This window comes from Colletotrichum aenigma (genome assembly GCF_013390185.1).
Source record: "Colletotrichum aenigma strain Cg56 chromosome Unknown KSG_Cg56_contig01, whole genome shotgun sequence".
NCBI lineage: Eukaryota > Fungi > Ascomycota > Sordariomycetes > Glomerellales > Glomerellaceae > Colletotrichum > Colletotrichum aenigma.
The window spans coordinates 2,358,983-2,377,045 of NW_023500907.1; the positions used below are offsets into that span (position 1 = coordinate 2,358,983).

The 18,063-nt window shown below is 54.1% G+C and overlaps 4 protein-coding genes across 4 annotated transcripts; all 4 read right to left on the bottom strand.

The window, feature by feature from the left end:
• Positions 1-420: 420 nt before the first annotated feature.
• On the bottom strand, positions 421-2,587 carry PHHY-4 (Phenol hydroxylase; the record flags this gene model as incomplete). Its single annotated transcript, XM_037315900.1, has 4 exons — positions 421-752; positions 808-1,842; positions 1,897-2,276; positions 2,331-2,587. 4 exons carry the CDS (start codon positions 2,585-2,587, stop codon positions 421-423), a joined length of 2,004 nt encoding a protein of 667 aa, XP_037185022.1.
• Positions 2,588-5,970: 3,383 nt separating this feature from the next.
• Positions 5,971-7,630, bottom strand: CGCA056_v000640 (WSC domain-containing protein; the record flags this gene model as incomplete). Its single annotated transcript, XM_037315901.1, has 2 exons — positions 5,971-7,424; positions 7,489-7,630. 2 exons carry the CDS (start codon positions 7,628-7,630, stop codon positions 5,971-5,973), a joined length of 1,596 nt encoding a protein of 531 aa, XP_037185844.1.
• Positions 7,631-8,649: 1,019 nt separating this feature from the next.
• CGCA056_v000641 (uncharacterized protein) lies at positions 8,650-10,405 on the bottom strand (the record flags this gene model as incomplete). The annotated part of the gene is made up of 2 exons (XM_037315902.1): positions 8,650-10,037; positions 10,090-10,405. The coding sequence occupies 2 exons, from the start codon at positions 10,403-10,405 to the stop codon at positions 8,650-8,652; spliced, it is 1,704 nt and encodes a 567-aa protein (XP_037185843.1).
• Positions 10,406-17,655: 7,250 nt separating this feature from the next.
• On the bottom strand, positions 17,656-18,063 carry CGCA056_v000642 (uncharacterized protein; the record flags this gene model as incomplete). The annotated part of the gene is made up of 3 exons (XM_037315903.1): positions 17,656-17,757; positions 17,827-17,926; positions 17,999-18,063. The coding sequence occupies 3 exons, from the start codon at positions 18,061-18,063 to the stop codon at positions 17,656-17,658; spliced, it is 267 nt and encodes an 88-aa protein (XP_037185846.1).

The window sequence follows — 18,063 nt, forward strand, 5'->3', positions numbered from 1 at the left end:
TCCGTCTATTGACATGTGTCTCTCTGCCTGGCTATGGTGGTCCATCCCAGAAAAAAGGAAAAAAAAAGAGAATCGGCTGCCACAAATATAAACCCAGAATGCCGTAAAGAGATACCAAGAGAAACCAAGCACGCTTTGCAGCAAAGTTGCTTACTGTTCCATCTCTACCCCCTTAGCTCCTGAAAATGCCGAGATAACAATCGCACCGCCGCCGCACTCCCCAACACCTGCTGGACAAGTTGGAAGGAGAGAGAAAGTGTGATGAGTTCATGCCTGCGTTGCTTTTTTCTTGATAATGCGTGATGCCCTGTTTCCAGGCACCTTGATTATGTGTCGTGATGTGAGATGTGTAGTATGATACAGAAACGCTTCAAAATAGTCGCCCCTGAGAACAGACTAGATATTAATGATTTGACATGTCTAGACTGCCATGGGCGTTGCTGTCGGGGTGGGGGAGGCGCCGCCGTTGGGCAGCTGAAGGAAGCCGTCGTAGTAAGTATCAAGCCAGCGGGCAGCCTCCTCGCCGGCGTCATCCATGCTCGAGTCCCACCTGCCGACGGATCCAACATAGCCGTCGGGTCGTACGTTGACGATGGCAACCTCGCCAGGGCCGAGGCTGCCGAGCCACTTGTTGGTGCAGAGCTGGCCGCGCGTGTCCTGCTCTGGGATGTCGTCCAGGTAGAACGTCCAGCGGCTGTCCTGCAGCAGGGCTGGCAGGTCTGAGATCTCCACATCGGCCTTCGGCATGGTGGCTGGGGTTTTGTCAGCGCAGGTACAAGGAATGGATCCACGTGCAATTCAACTTACTAAGCAGTGCAAATGTGAAGAGATGGCTAACGGCTGTGTATCGCTCGGGTCGGTAGTAAATATCCTCGGGAGATGGCAGCCTGGGCTGCGCGGCATATGACGCACTCGCAGACGCAGAGAGCTTGCTGATGAAGGAGTTGGCAGAGGCGATTGACTGGCAGAATGTCTCGAGGAAAGGGCTGGAAGCCTGAATATCCCACATCAAGAGATAGATGCGGAACTGGCCGAGCATGGGAATGTCGAGCTGGATATCAACGGGGTTGGAGTCGATGTAGCGGGTGACCTTGGCGGGAGGGAGCAAGCAACCGGGTCTGGCGTCTCCCATAACGAGACCCTGGGGATCCGATCTGTTCAGAAGACTCTCCGCATACTCGGCACCGATACCAGAGATGAAACGGACGTTCGTCTTGAAGTTCTCCGCCAGTGCAACAGCGTCACCGCCGGCAATCTGGTTGGCATGCTCGTAGTCGAAGTTGACGAGGTCCACAGCGATCTTTCTTCGCTCCTCCTCGTAACTCTCGAGAAGAACTTGCTTCGCAAGTCCGCGAATGGACAGGTTAAGCTTCCATGCCAAGTTCCAGGAGTCGTGCATCGAGGTGTTCATGCCCTGAGCAGACTTTGGGGAGTGCGTGTGACTGGCATCGCCGGCAAGGAAGGCCCTCAGGTGGGAATCGCAGAACCGGCTGGCCACTCTCTGACCAATCTGGTAGCGACCAAACCACTCAATGTACTTCCAGTCAACCTCGAACGGAGCCATAATCTTCTTTGCGCGAGCCATGACGAACTCCTGGCCAAGCTCTCGCTTGTCGGCCTTGGGGTTCGCCTTGAGCTCAATGTAGAAGCGGGTCATGTTCCTCTCTCTAGGAATAATCAGAATCGAGCCGTACTCCTGGGAGTAGACTAATGTCTTGGACCAGATATCCGGAAAGTCGGTAATCAGCTCGCCGTCAAGAACACCCCAGATGGCGGGCTGCGACAAACCAATGGCCCGCGCATCCGGGATGCTCTTACGAACCTTTGAGTGGGCACCGTCACCTGGATTTCGTTAGCTGCTTGCATCGGAAGAACAGAGTACTCTGCCAGACGTACATCCGATTAGGTACTGCGTCAAAATGGTCCGCCTGTCTTGGGTGACGTTCGTGCGACAATTGACCTGGAGGGGCCCGGCCTTGTTTTCCGGTACGCTGTAGGACTCGAACGCCGTGTTCCTCCGCACCTCAACTCCGCGCTTCTTCAAGTCATCTATGAAGATGCCCTCGACCATGCCCTGGTGGACCAAAAGAATGTAGGGGTCCAGCACGTCAATTATGGGTGGGTAGTGTATCTCGCGGCCCAGTCTGTGGAGAGGCTCATCGGCCGTGCTTCGCCAGAAGGAAATGTCGTAAACTCGGACGCCTCGTTGCAACAAAGGATCGGCCAGGCGCATCTGGCGGAAGGTCTCGATGGTCTTGGGCTGGAGTCCATCTGCTCTACGTGGGTGTTAGCGAACCGACACAGTCGGACGTGGTTGATGTGCGCTCTACCTTCCAACAGGGGTCTGATCGGCTCTGTCGTCAATAACCTCAACCTTGATACCCATACGGCCTAGGTTGGCAGCCAGCATGAGACCGGCAGGTCCAGCGCCGACAACGCATACCTGGGACTCTATAGGAGGCTCAGGCAAGCTCCGAAGGAGAGTGAGGGTATCTACGGTGGCGTCCAGGGCGTTGAGACGCCCGGCGGCGGTGCCGGCGTGCTGGTCGTCCATTGAACCGTCGGAATTGAGTATACCGGGTGCCATAGTTCGTACAGTGATATCACAGTCTCTTAGACAGGCGGGGTTGGCCTTTCGGGGACAGCAGGCAGGTAGTTGTGTGGAGGGGCCGAGGTAATTGGAGGGCTAACTATGCAAGGTCAAGGCAATGCAATGAGGCTTCGTAGTAGTCGGGTTGTCTAGACAAAGCCGCGCTCGCACGGCAGAGGTTGGCTTGTTGTTGGACGTGGAGGTGGACGTAAACGTGGGGTTCTCGTGTGCTATGCGCAGTTGAAGTAGGATACACCACACTGGCGCACACACACGCACACACGGCACACACTAAAGCGGGCGTGGAGCTCGAGCTCGAGGCGAGGGCGGAAACAGAGGTACGGCTCCAGCCGTTGAGCGGTGCAGTGGTGTTCTCGTCCGAGGATGTGTGTGTGTGCGACAGGAAAAATGTTGGGTCCGGAGGTGGTATTCAAGATATAATAGTACTGGGTAGGGTCGCTGGGTATGCAGCCAGACCAGGGCAGATCAGAAACCAGGACCAGAACAGTGGGTGCAGCAGAAGCAGCAGCAAACCACGAGCGAGCAGACCAGAAACAAGAACCTTAGACCTGACCAGGGCTTGCAGACCAGACGAGACACGGGACAGACGGTGTGAAGGGTGTCAATGAGAGAAGAGGAAAAGAAAAAAAAAAATCAATGAGGGCGATTGCTCGGGGGAGGGGGAAAAAAAAAAAAAAAAAAAGAGGGGAGGGGCGCGCCAGGAACCGGACAAGCTTGCGACGGCGAGGGTGAGTGTTGATAGCTGGGCGGTAGCTGGCGGAGGTAAGTGGTTCGACAGAATTGGAGATTGCTTCGCGGATGCTTCAAACGATTTTGGAAAATGGCATGACATGAGCTTTGGAGCGCGGCGGATGGAGTGAGAATGGGCTGATTTTGCGGATTATCTAAGTGTGGCAGGCATGCTTGTCCCCAGTATGAACGCCTTCCCATTGGACGAGGCCCTCCGAGCGGACGCCAGGGTCCAGCCGACGAGCCGCTAATCCTGTTTGGGAGTGCTCCAGAACGTGGCAGGTGCGTTCGACTTGATGCTTGCCCGCTGAGGTCTGCACCTACCTTAGCCTCTTACCTAGGTACCTGCCTACCAGTTAGAAGCATGGAATCAAGGTACGTACACGGCGGGGTGGAAGGCCGCACCGTTGATGAGGCCACTTTTAGGCTCGTTTTTGAACAACACCCGGCCTTAATTGGATGCTTCTTGTTACCATTTTGCCCTCTAGACGCCTCGGTCCAATTCTTTTGATTTCTTTACTTGACTTGCAAGTACTGAGTTACAACTCCAACGTCAACAACACCCTGCAAGTGTATCTCGCGAGACGTCCTGTGCAGCTTCCAAGCCAAGTGGGCTGCGATTAGGTTCCTTCAGTGAGAGGGGGAAGAAGCACCACAATGGATCAGAATGGATCCTTTCGTTCCCTTCCTTTCCTTTCTCAGATGTTAGCTCGAGCAGCTCACACGAACGACAAACATGCCATGCGACCTTGCTGCATATTGCCAACACCATCACGGCATCTGACAGACTGCCAAACCCTTAAACGGCCGCCCTATCCCACCTTTCCTTAGTACACTATACATACCTTGTCCTGTCTGACCCCGTCATGTTCCATCATACCCTTAGCCATCCACTCTTCCTATCCTCCCCCGGGGCTAGGTCCGGCGGAGACGGAGAGGTTGGAAACGTGGAAACCCCCGATGCCGCACGCTCATCAACAAGCTCGGATGTTTGTTCCTGGTCTCCTCTGCAATAGCTACCGGATGCGGCTTTACACAGAAGCAGCAGAAAAAAGACAATGGAACCCTCAAGACAATAACTATGCAGTACCTAGGGTAGGCAACCCACTGCATCATCCATCGTATGTACTGCGTATCCGCAGACGCTCATCTAGGTATTACTACGTACGGAACCTCCCATCCCAACGTCGCAGCACAGCATTTGACATGTCACTGTCAATATCCCTGGCGGGGCACTTTTCGTTTCTTTTTTGAACTTCTGACACCGGCTTTCCGCAACTTCCAGAGCCCCTTCCACGTCCCAACCTTCCACACCTCCCAATCCCTCCGCAACCCCCTTCCCACCTCTTCCTTGCCTGATGCATGCGCAGGACTTCTGAAGTCAAGAGCCCGACAGTCCAATTCCATCACATCATCATCACCACAGAAGTCTGTATATGTCTTCCTTCGCATGAGGTCGGTGGCACAGCAGTACAATAGCATGGTAAATCGCACGACATATGCCTACCCCTGATCCTATAGTGTGCTGCTTTTAGACTGCCGTCCTCAGTGCCTGGCGGACTCAACTTCTCCTACTAGTCGTTCGAAACCCTCACCTCTCTCTTGGCTTGTTGCTCTTCATGCGTGCGCCGTATGCAGTGAACGCAACACCACGGGGGATGCTCTCCAGATTTCCGATCTGACCCCACCCCAACGCCACGAACAGCAGACCCCCCGAGGATACCGCCAACCTGGTCGTCCCCGGGCTTGTTTCTGGAGCGTCTTAGTCACCAGCCACTCGTTCTTCTTTTTATCCCTCAACAGGCCAAGACACCACTACCACCATGCCGACCGCCTTTTTCTGACAAGATTGGCTGCTTGCTGCCCATGTTTTCTTTCTTGATCGACGTGGGTCCCCGCCCCAGAAGCCTGCCTCTGCAACCCGGAGCCGACCGTCGATTGCTTCGTCCCTGGTTACAGATTGAGCACCTGCTTCTTCCAAGGCAGAGAGGGGTTCAGACGCCACATGGCTCGCCTATCGATGCAGCTATCCCAACGCCCCGGCTCGATTGACACAATGGCATGGTTGTCTGCAATTCCCCGAGTGCAATAGAATGGCGTTTGCTTGGAGCACGGCAACTTTTGCCGTCCTCATGATGTAGGGGCTCAGGGGTAACGACCAAGATCATCGGACGTCAAGAGGGGCCTCGAAACGTGACTGCGTCCATTATTGGTGGTTGAAGACCGTTGAAGATGTGTGAAGACGTGTGCTACCCCGGGTTCACAGGCAGCTTCCGCCCGTCATGTGAAAATGTGTCGTGCGAGGTTGAAGCAAACCATGTCGTTCGATTCTGATTTTACCTTCAGCCACTCCAAAAGCTATCATTTTGTACCGCATGGCTAAAGTAGGAGACTCCACACCGTGTTGGTCTGCTGAGTACCTCGCCGGTGTAAGGACCATGCTCTGTGGTTTACAAGTCCTGGGTCCTTTTGAGATATACGGTGAGAAGTGAGATTCCACACTAACCCAAGAGCAACGCGTCAAGCAGCTTTCAATAAGTCAGTCAGAGAAAGTAATCATGGATTCGTCAAGACCTTCATGGTGTTATTTGCTGCCCTAAGCACCCATCTCTACAGCATCGTCATCTTTCTCATGACCTTGGACATGCCTGCGTCTTCAGAAACTCAACCTTGACCTCTTCTTCACCACCAAGCACAAGATCGAAGCTCGTACTCCATCCGCTTGTCGCAAGCCCCGTCGTCCCCTCGAAAATGACATATTCCCCCCTCTCCTCACCCGTCGCCAACAAGTCGATAGTATCAACCTCCAACCCTCGCACAATGACACCCTGCCTCCTCACAAGGCGCACGAGGTCCATCGTCACGGAGTCCGAAGCGCGCTCCTTGCGCACCGCCGCCGTGACGGTGAAGGCTCGCTCGTTGTTGACACTCGTCCGGTTCACGCACGACTCGGACTCTTGGTATAGGAGCGCGTCGTCCAGCGGGTACCCGCTGCCGTCGTTCCTGTAGACGGTTGTGGCATTGGTGGAGGGCGTGGTAAGATGGATGAGAAACTTGCTGATGCCACGGCTTGCGTCGACGGCCGTCGAGAACTGGTACCAGGCGAAGGTCTCTCCGTGAAGGCCGGTGCTTACGCCGCCCTCGTCGAGGGTCGTGGCCACCACGACGTCGCCGTCGCCATTGCGGTCAGCATAAGTCAGGTGGACGGCCAGATCCGAGGTATCCCGCCCAGTTCCCTCGGTCGTCTGAACCCTGACCCAACCACTGAGCGCGATACTTCCGTTCCTGCTGAGCGTCATACTGACATGTGGCTTGATGTCAACCGCGTCGATGGGGTCAGTCAAGGTCACACTCGCGGGCACAGTATCAATCATCTTCGTGAACACGTCTGCGCACGCCGTCTTGAATCCATCCCCCGTGCGCCCCATTTCCGTGATCGTCTTGTTGCCATCGCTGCCAAAAATCCTCCTATCCGAGTTGAGCGTCGCGTTCGCGTTCACGACGAGCGGGTTCGTCGTCGTCCCGTCGACATACTCCGTCGCCACGTTGCCGTCAAACACGTCAGAGGTGCTGTCGAAGTGCACCACCGTGTCAGGCGTCGGCTCGAGACCGACAATGTCGGGGTTGTTCCGGCTGTGCACCCCGCCGAGCGTGTGTCCGCACGCCACCAGCGAGATCATCTCCCCCTGGCCAAACCCAGCGCCCGCGAACCGCGCCATCGTCGTGTTCAGCGGCGTGTGCGGCTCCGGTACGCCCGCGGGTCCGGCCTCCTGCGCGTCGACCCTGCCCGCGCGGAACGGCATCCGCGCACCGCCGCAGCCGGCGTTGGCGACGACCACGCTCATCGCCAGGAGGTCCGCGGCGGAGGCCCGCGCGGAGTAGAGGTTCGCGAAGAAGCTGAAGGTGTTGTTGAAGGCCGCGCCACCATTCTCGGCGCGGTGGACCTCGAACCAGATGGAGCCGTCGAGGCCGCCCTCGCCCGCGGCGGCGTTCGTCGTGGCGACGTCGTGGAACGCGGTCCGGATCCACTCCGCGGCGAATTGGCGGCCGGCGATGTTGCCTCCGAAGGAGCAGGGAGTTACGCCTGTGAAGAATGTTAGACGTGGGCTTCGGGGCTCTCTCTCTAAGCTTGGAGTGAGTGGTCTTACCATCGACGAAGCCCCTACTGCGGTAGCCCGTCTGCAAGGAGAGGATGTCCTCGATCTCGTCGTACTGAGAAGGCCAAACATATGCAGCTTCCGCCGAGCGCATCAACGCCACGGCGCCGGCGATCACGACTCTGGCCTTCATCGCTTCGAACTCAAGGAGAGCACTCTCCAAACGAAAGTCAGGTCAGAACGGGCGGGCGGGGGGAAGTGTGAGTTTCTCGTGCTGCCAAGCAGTCGCGCGAACGGCAGCAGCCGTGCTTTTAATATCCAGCATCGTATTGGATCCCTCTTTTATTTTTTTCTCCTTCTCTTTTGGCGCATCGTCCAACGACGGACTGCTTTATTGACTCCATAGCCCATAGCGGCGGAGCGGGTATTTTCTTGCCAAATATGCAGAGGAAAGGGAAAAGCCCCAGGCCGCCAAGCGTTCAAGATGGATGTGCTGCATCGGGTCCCTGGCCCAATGGAGCATCTCTGCCCGGCTGCGTCGTGGATCGCGGAACGGGCAGACGATGCGGTTGCGACTTTCTTCCCGCTTCCCGCATCCCCTCTCCTGCAGGGACTCAGGGACAATGCATGGATGACCTCGTTGTTTCGGACGATTCCGTTCGGCTTTGGACCAGGAGAATCGTGGTCGTATCAACATCAATGTTTTTTTTCCTTGAGCTAAAAATGATGACAACAGTTGGCAGACCCGCGCGGAATACCCGGCGGGTGATTATCAGATGCGAAAAAGTTATCTGATGGAGCAGGGGTCTAAATTAACGGCAGGGTTGTGGAGTGCCGCGAGTCGAGGGCTGAAGACGATGACGGATTGGGTGTGGTTCGGTGGAATAAGTTGGTCAATATCGTTCATCCCATGTCTCGTCGTTCTTGGGCCGCCTATGCGCTGTCCCGGCGTTCTTTTATCCATGAGGAAACGCTGGATGTTCTTACAGTATGCTGATTTTGTTTTGGACGATTAGAAGATAGCAGGCAGGTAAGGCAAATTGATGTAAGAAATGTTTATTAATCTCTAGTTAAACCAATGATGAAGGGTTGGGGTTACAGTACCCGGCCTCTTGCACCCGAACGCCCGCTCAATCCATGATGCTTGTTACAAAAGAAACATTATTAATTATTAGTGGGAGTCCCAGCCAACAGCCGTTCATATCATTAAGCTCAGGCCGTCTTGTCAATCAACTTCTTCTCAAGCCAAGCTGCGAACGCAACTGCATTCGAGTCCACATATCGCTGGAAGAAGTCGGCCACCACGATGACACCGGGCAGGAAGAAGCAACTCGCCCAGAAAACGCTCCAGAAGTACTGCCAAGACGTGGCGACTCCGGTGATGGACGTCATGAACTGCCAAGTGTGCCACCCATACACCCACAACATCGAGTTATGGACCAGATACAACATGAATGAGATGCGACCGAGGTACTGTATCAACGGTCTGTTGAACATGCGCTGCAGGGAAGGGACCCTGTCGATGGTGAAGATGAGGAGGATGGCACCAAGTGGAATCCAGAGGGAATCCCCGCTCTTGTATTGCTTGGGGGTGATGGCAGTCAGAGCCCTGTAGCCCGGGGTTGCGGCAGCATCGTTGACCAAGTGCGGGTACGAGAGCAGCCACAGCGAGAAGATGAATGCGGCGATGCCAATGACTTTCTTGAACTTTGGCAGGGAGGGCGAGGATGAGAGACTGTCGCGGCGGGATTGTATAGAGCTCCTGAAGTTGGAAAAGGTCGGCGAGCCAGCGATCATGGACTGGAAGCGAGCGAAACTGTCCCGTCGCAAGCTGTTTGTCCATCTGGGGAGGGCGTTCCAACCGCCCTCACCTTCGTGAAATTCACCCGACGCCGGTTGGAAGTGGAAGTGAAGATCCGCAAGGAGAAGTCCGGCGAAGAACAGGAAGAACTCCCACATATTGAACCAAAGGGTGTAGCAGCTGACGAAAACATGGAAGAAGAGCCGGACGCCGGGGCGTAGTCTAGAGAAGGCGACGTGGGCGAGGAAGATGACCATTGAGCAGTCAAACTCGATGGGTATAGTCCAGAGAGCGGCGTCGTACGGAAAGTTGTTTCCCCTCCGAGTGTTTCGCGACACAGGGTCGGCGAATCCAACAATCTTAACGAACCAATGCTCTAGCTGACCATACAAAGTCCCGGCCACAGGCGGCCTCAGCCTCGGGAAGATGAGTGTCTTCGGCCTCGCTCCATGCTGAAACCAACCCGCATATGTCATGAGGGCAATGACGAGCGTTGTGACCGCAGGAGAGGCGAAGATTCTGATGTATCGGCGGAAGGCAGAGGAGGCCGCGGCGATGGCGAAGTCGGCCCTTCGGTCCTGAGATAGAAGTTTCATGGGCTTGTAGCTGAGGGCAAAGCCGGAGATGACGAAGAAAACGCATACGGCCCAATATCCAGACACGGCCAAGCGTATGATGGGTAGTTGGATGAACATGGGCTTATCATCGGACAGGTACCCCTTGTGCAGTTCGATGGGGTAAACGACGAGTGACCAATGGTGGCAGACGACCACGAAGGACGCTATGCCTCGAAGGCCATCTGTAGATGTTGTTAGCGATGCTTTTCGAGACGAGTCCGATTAGATCATTACCGAGCCATGCCGTCGGATGAAGTTGTTTTGGTGGTTTGGCTGGATCTGTAGGGTGCAGGAAGCTCGGGACGAAGCACCAAAGCAAGGCCTTTGGATAGCGAATCCAAAATGGCAGTGGCCGAGAAGGGACCGTGGGAAGTCGAAGATTGTCACCTACGACAGGATTGTCATCTCTCAAGGGGATTTCCTCCTCGACCTCCACTCCCTGCTGGTCTTTCTCGTCAAATTGATCGGCAGTCATCTCGTCGGGGGCCCCTGAGACGTATGGCGTCCGAGCCTGGGCCTCTACCATGTTGCTATCTTCATATCCAGTCATGGTCGTTGATTGTCCTGGGGACCACCTGTGTTCCTGTTGAGGTAGCATCTCGACCGGACAAGTACTTCGGATCTCTGAAGTATGTCTGAAGGCCGGTCCGACAGGCATCTTATACAGCTCGTTGGGAAATGACATAAGTGAGATGCTTCTCTTACATCCAGTCCCCATCCGATGAACCCGCAATGGGTAAGCAAGCCATCCAAGAAAAGTAAGCTCCTCCATTGGCTCATCTGCCACGGAAACTCCGCTGCCGCCTGCATCCGAGTACAACAGCCAAGCGTATGAATCTAGACTCTTGACGATGGAGATAGATCGGCCTCCATGAGATCTATTCCGTCAGTTAAGCTGAGTGGCGCTGCACGCGGCTGGCAGTGACAGTCTCCCGTTGCACCCTAGTTCGTCATTGCTGTGTTACTACGCACAAGCTAGATGCATCGTTGTAGCTCTCATCTATGATGCACATCGTCGGGCCGAGCTCGTCGAGATCCGAGACGGCCAGATCCCACGAAGTGAGGACGTTTGCGGGTCACCAAGCATTCGCCGCTTTGACAGCATAATGTCGCCCATTCAGAGAGCTCGTCTGCTCAAACCTGCCGCATTCGACGAGATGTCTCACTCCGCTAGATCTTAACGGTTCAGAGTGGCGGCGATAATTGGAGGCTTCGGTTGTGTAACCGTAGTCACTGCTTAAATCGAGATGCTTTGGGCTTAAAACAGAGCCGCAATGGGTCCGGATCGTCGTTATGGCCGCAACTAACACCGATCTCAGCGACTTTCTCCAGAAACGGCAAGACGCAAATGACACTTCAATTACGCCCGTGATCCTGTCTACCGACCTGCCCACTTCCACGATGCAGCTGAGATGAGCTTCCAAAGATTTTCCTCCTCTGAGGAAGACCTTGACATCGGTGTGACATGCACCAGCAGAGTTGGGAAGAGGATGGCGGCATACACTTTGGAAGACGCCAAGACACTGATTCCTCTCCATCCGCAACCGGACGCATCCACACCCTTGAATTTCTATCGTTGCGTGAATGGACTCGAAAGAGGTCCATCCAACTTGGTCTGATGTCGCTGTAGCTGGAAGGTCTGAGTGAGGCGTCGTAAAGTCCAGAATTCGCAATAAAGTGTGCAAGGCTTCTTTCTGTCTCACAACCATCTGTCAAGCACGCGAATGGCTATGGACGATCCATCACTATTCTCAACACAATGACTGACTGGCCTGGAGGATCTTCACCCATTCATGAAATTTGTGACAACGTTCGTCGCGCCTCTTATCAAAGCGACTAATTGCCACAGAGAGGCCCGATTGCATGAATTTTGGGATATGATGCCGTCAAAACCTGTAGCTTTCTCGCGATAGCAGGCGGCGATAAGATTGCCCGGCGGCTTATCGCCGCATACCTACTTATTTTTGAATTTGGAACCTCTAGTCATAGGCAACTTGGCCGAGCGGTCTAAGGCGCCAGACTCAAGCGATCAACTTGGTCCTCTCAGAGGATTAGCATTCTGGTCTCGAAAGAGGCGTGAGTTCGAATCTCACAGTTGTCAGTTTTTGCCCTTCGATCAGGTATCTACAGTATCTTTTTTGTGTGTTCTTTCTAATTTCTACTAGCTAAGATGTGTACCGTTTGTCACCACCGCACTGAGTTTTAGTCTAGTCTAAAAGAACATGCGGCTATAACTTGAGATAAGGAGGAGAGTAATTGGCTAGCAGCACTCACGGGCAAGCAAACCAAACGAGACTCAACTGAAGGTTCTGCAGCTAGGCATCCCTCAACGAATGATTCTTAGCGACTCTTTCCGGTATCAACGAACAGTTGGGAGGCTCCTCCTATGTGGGTGGCCCTGTCAAACTCAGCGACGACAGCCTAAACTTGTGCGAATGCGATAGATCCCACGCTCGCTACCCTTCCAGGTGCGATCGATCCGCTCCCCCACGAAGGTCAAGACGGAAAGTCGTCAAATGTCTCAGATCACCAATCGTAGTGAACACAGCGGGGTCTCACTTGAATACGGCTGTGTGTGTGGCTTTGTCGGGCCGTCCGGTAGTGACTTAATTACCTCACGGAGATATCAGATGTCTCACGCACGGTATCTTGGTGCAGTTGCCCGAACTCTTTTCCGGTGCGAGGTGATTATCGCCTGAGAAACCTCCTTCCTGAGCTGAGCTTTTTGCGAGCTCTCATGTTTCATATTGCTGTCTTTTTCGGTTGGTAAAGACCACGCAGTAGGTGCATTGACAGTCCCTTACTGTGTGTCCCTCGTCAAAGCATAAAGCCTCCGACCACAATCGTACAATATGGTCACAGACTCAACAATTCGTAAAGCGAATGAAATCTCACACCATGAGATCGTACATGAGAGGAGGATAAGGGTTGCTAGGTCCAGACCATATGGAAGTAAACCTCCGGCTGAGAAGGGCGAGAGTACCCCTGGCGATCTGATTGCCTCTTTAATATAAGCATTCAGGATTCAAGCAGCCACTGCTGAATTTACGGATGCGGTGAATCCAAAGGAGAGTCAAGCCTAGACCAAGCTGGAAATGCCCCTGGTCTGTTGAAGGGGAGGAGCGGGAATCGAGACATTAAAGCCTGCTTCGGAGGTCACCAACGTTCTGAACTCACGGAGCTGGGGCAGTTCCTCTTCAAAGGCCTTGGGTTTCCCTAAGCTCTTCAAGAAGCCTCAGACTTTTTCAGCCGGTTCTTGGCTGGCAAGTCATTTTGATACTGGCTTTCCAGGAGGTCGTAGAAAACGTTCTCTGTTGGTATCCGGAAGGGTCATTTGACGATTTGCATCAGCATCGAGGGCTTGACACTATCTCAAGGTCTGTTTGTGGTTCCTCATAAATTGATATAGTAGCACAGCACATCTCATGTTGATCTCATTCTCTGCGCCGTTCTCTGCACTCGATGTCCCTCTAGCATTCTCTCAAATCTCGGCAGCTTCAAACTTAACAAGATTCCACCGCACTATTCTAGGAATTGCCCCTAGCTAACGCCAGCAAACGCACTCACTCGTTCCGATTCACGGTCTCTTTTTCCCGGATATTGATGCCAACGCATGCGACCCGTTGAGACACTCGTCCCCGGCCCGGCAGTGGGTTCCTGAGCCCTCGAGCCCGCTCCGGAGAGCATCCACATCCTCAAATGCGGACACCAACCCGGTCGGTTAGCTCAGTTGGTTAGAGCGTGGTACTAATATGTTATCTGACATGTTCAGTAATGCCAAGGTCGGGAGTTCAAGCCTCCCACTGATCATTCTCTTTTGCCTTATGAGCTTAATAGTGCACTTATTTTTGCCCTTCTGCGGGTGGCGTTCAAAACGAGGGAACGTTTCTTTACTAAGACGGCATGTTACTTGTTCAAATAAGATCACTAGGTAGTGAGTCATAATAGAGTATTCACTTACCTATGCAATATACATATATATATATAACAGGGCGTGTAAGTCTACAATGTTGGCGCTGTTGCTTGCCTTGTTCCTTGGTGCCTATCTCTCCCATAGCGATAGCAAGCAATCGACATTCCCGGCCTTAGGCTATTTATTGATCGTACATTGAGGCCCTAAAGAGAGAAGCATCTTGCCTGCGTCTGACAGTTAGTAGATCACAATGACCTGAAGTGCCCAAATAGAACTCACCTCAAGTCATTCGTTTGCCGTCACTAGTATTAATAGAAAAGTCTCTAAGTTGGTTAGCAATCTGAACCTCAAACGCACGTAAGACCAAACGTGTTACTCAACACCACATACTCAATCAGTCCCGGTCTTTTTGTAAACTGGATCAACAGACGTAATGGCAGAGAAGTCAAAGATGGGCTCGACTAGCATGCAATACAGATCTGCCGATTAAGTATGACCAGAGTTACGAGGTAGCTTGCCATACGCAAGTCCAGCCATCAATATACAGACCGAAAGAAAGCAACTGTTGCGTGTGCCTCTTCATGGTTGACCAAGCCAATGCCGCACTCTTCATTGAAGATGAAGTCATGTTATGTATTACACTCGCAATCCCGCGTGGTGCCATGGGGTGGTTGATGTTTGAATGTAACGGTGCTGGGCACTATTTTACCTAAGGTGTAAATTGAAACTTGTATTCAACACATACGAAAGCCAGCTGGCGAATAGACACGACCAACTCGGAGGTAGGTTGACCTCGCATATGAACGTCCAAGAAGCACACGTTATTGTGTCGATAGCGATCTCTTCACTGTGATCCCATGATAGACGATATGCGCCTCGTGAGAATTAGTCAGTACATTCCGGCTGCTTTCAGGATGAGATCTATTTCTCATAACCAATCAACACAGCTGATTCTGTTGATGTATCTCCGCATGTGAGTATCTACCAGTTGCATATCGCCTTGGTCATTACTAGTGCTTAGAATGGCATTCTGCTGCCCCAGCCTCACGGAGAAACTTGGAAAAGGGAACCACACATGTCGAGGAGGCGATGGCAAGTGTCATGGAGTCCCGATCAAATGAATCGAGCACTGGTCACATGACTGTGACGAATGAGAATAAAGACATGGCCTGATATCCAAACCGGCACACTGACGTCGTCCACGATGAACAGCAACATCTTTTCTCATACAAGACTTACAGCAATGCGAGCACGTTGGACGCGTGTGTAATCCCGATCTTGTCTAGGAACGCCAAACTTCACTCAATGACTCCAAATGACGCATTGAGCTTGTAAGTTGGCTTCAAACGAAGCCATCATGACGCGGATTCCTCTCATAGCTTACTTGTCATTGCTCAACATCGTTACGTCATAGGTACCATCACAACACCCCTCAAGAAGCCTCACAGGCAAGAGGTCATTCTATGAGCCCGGCCCCGTAAACGACCGTCGTTGCAAAGCACTCAAACAACAGTCGTCATTCCAAATGCGAACATACCATAGCACCACCATCACACAACCCCATCCCTGACGATCGCCAGCTACTTCCTCACCAACGGCTTGATACCAACCCAAACCTGCGACCAACACCACAAGCCGCCTGAAACCACGCGGCGCACCTGCACGCAGCATATCACACAGCAGCAAACCGACCTCAGGTCGCCGACCTGAGCCCAACGGCCTCTCCCCCCCGGCGCCACAATGCAGCCAGAGTCAGGAAACGGGACCCCAGGACGCAACCCTCTCGCGATGGTCCCGCCCCGAAAGCCTCCTGCGGGATCTGGGGCGGAAGACCGGCGCGGTCCCGAACTTGGACAGCCAACTCCGGGAGGCTTAGGGGGCAAGAGGCCACCCCCCCAAAAAAAGCAAAGTTTGCTTCTCGGCAGGAGTTTCAACACTGCAAGTCATCCACCAAATGCCCCTCTAAAACAAGCCACGCCGATTTAGAGCGGACGTGTTCCTGGAGGGAAAGCTCTCCGGGCGATCCAATCCGAACCTCCGGCCGCCAACGCCGCTCCGGTAGTCAAACTCACTAAAGCCCACACGCTCTGAGTTGGGCTCTCTCACACATCTGCGCCAAACTGGCGCGCGCCCGTCAGCAGCAACTAACTGGACAGCGCCGTTCTCCGGGGAAGCGCAATCGCGCATCCCCCAAGGCGTCTTGCCGTTGATTCCAGCCGCGGCATTACAAATTCCAGACTCAGCCGGAACACGAGCCCGCTCGCGCCCGCAGGAGAGCCCAGCCCACAGACGAGCGGAGACGGAGGAGGGGAGGGGAGGCGGGATGTTATCGTCGTCGTAGTCGGTCGGAGCAAATACCCTCGCTTGAGAGGCTTGGTGGCGTGGCATCGGGGCACGTGCTCTGGGCTGACAAGAAGCTTGCGATGGACTGACAGCAAGCGTTCAAGTTCAACAACTTGCTAGTCTGGCGAACAGACTCACTGTGGGCGATCCGCCGTCTGGACCCTCAAAGTTGCCCCCATCCCCTCGAGGATCCCCTGGCTTGTCAACGTCGTGACAGTGCCATCCGGCATGGTGACACGGACGCTTCGTCGAGTCAAGCAGGGCCACGACGGCTTTGACTTGTGCGGATCGGATCCCCGAGCGCGCTCCCATCTGTCAAACCCCTCTTTCTTGATTGACTCTAAAGAGGTCAAAGCAACTGCGAGACATTCTTAGCGAGAAAAGAAACGACAGACACACACATAACTGGGGGGTATTGGAAAAAACCACCAAAAAGTCGGTGTCATGGACGAACCGTCCCGCTAGAGATGGAGCGGTCGCGAGAGTGCATGGGACGCCGTGCCGGGCGGAAGAGGTGTGTGTGTGTGTGACCTGTCGGCGACCGAGGCCCGGAGAAGCAATGGATTGCTGCACCCTGAGGATATCGGTCGGACTCGCTGCGATGCCTTCGCGGTCGACTCATCATGCGGAACTTCTTTCCCGCACCCCGGTTCTCCATTCCGCATTTCATGCGTGGATCAAGTGGTCAAAGTCGAGGTAGCAGCCAGACTGGCCAGATGCCACCCATGGGGCAATGGCTAACTGGGCCGGCAGAAAGGAAGGCCGCCATTTGGCAAAGGAAAAGATCGACGAGAGCAGTCGGTGAACGCGTCGGCAGTCGAATTTTGATATTCAGAGGCTAGAACCTCTTCAAGGATAGGTTTGGCAGACAAATGTTCTTTTCTTCACCGGGGTCAGTAGCGTGTAACACAAGGCTAATCCGCATGAACAAGCCCCCATCGCTGTTGACAGAGCCCCATCTGGATCTTCAATTAGACGCTGAAGATCACAATTTCGACCTGGGAATATGCCATCAGAGGCAGCCGCTAGCAGCCCAATCAACCCCGAACTCAAGTTAGGCGTTGCAGAGACATCGTCAACGTGGTCAGGTTCAGGGTCCCTTTGGGGGCCTCTTCTGAAGATTGATTATCGGGCAATTAAGTCATCGGCGAGTTCATCGTCACTGGATCCGACGGGGATCCGGTGGATGTGGTTGATCTTCGCGCGGCAGCAACCATCTGCTGCTAGGCCAGTAGCCTTGAATGGCACGGGCAGTAGTATACTCCTCGCCGTGAAACTTTCACTACCTTAGGTGTACTGCGTAAGAGGTATTCGTACCTTGCAAGTTGCAAGCCATCTCCCAAGCCCCCACCCTCATCGGTCCCTGATTATCACGAGCTTGTGGCGACGACGACGCGATGTTGTTGACTCGTCGCAGTGGACATCAGATCAGATACCGAGGGCTGCTTGCGTTGCGTTATTCGTTACGCCCATGTTTGCCAGGCGGTCGACCGACACCAGCAAATGCAACGCAGACGCAGCCCACAGTTCCGTCCAAGCCCGCCCTAAACCCCGGTTCGAGACACCGATGAACCCCGGGTGCCGGAGAGGCAGCCGGTTTGCTGAAAAGCAACTGAAGCCCACAACCAGTCCACGGTGGACTCGACCTGTCACTTGTCGTTCTTAGCGAATCTCTAACCAGAGATACAGCGGCGCGAGCCCACTCGCTCACTCACCCAGACAGACATTGAGACACGCCGTTTTCCGACCGTCAATGGTAACCACCGCCGGCGAGGTTGGATGCAGGTGCTCTGCCGGACCCCAATGCGCCTGCTAGTGCGCGCATGTTTGTAACTGCAACCTGCAAGTGAGCTAGCTTTCCCACAGCAGTGTCGCTCGAATGGATACCAAACTACCACACCACTGCACTGCAGGTCTGAGAAATGTGACCGATGCACCCCTTCGTCTTCCAT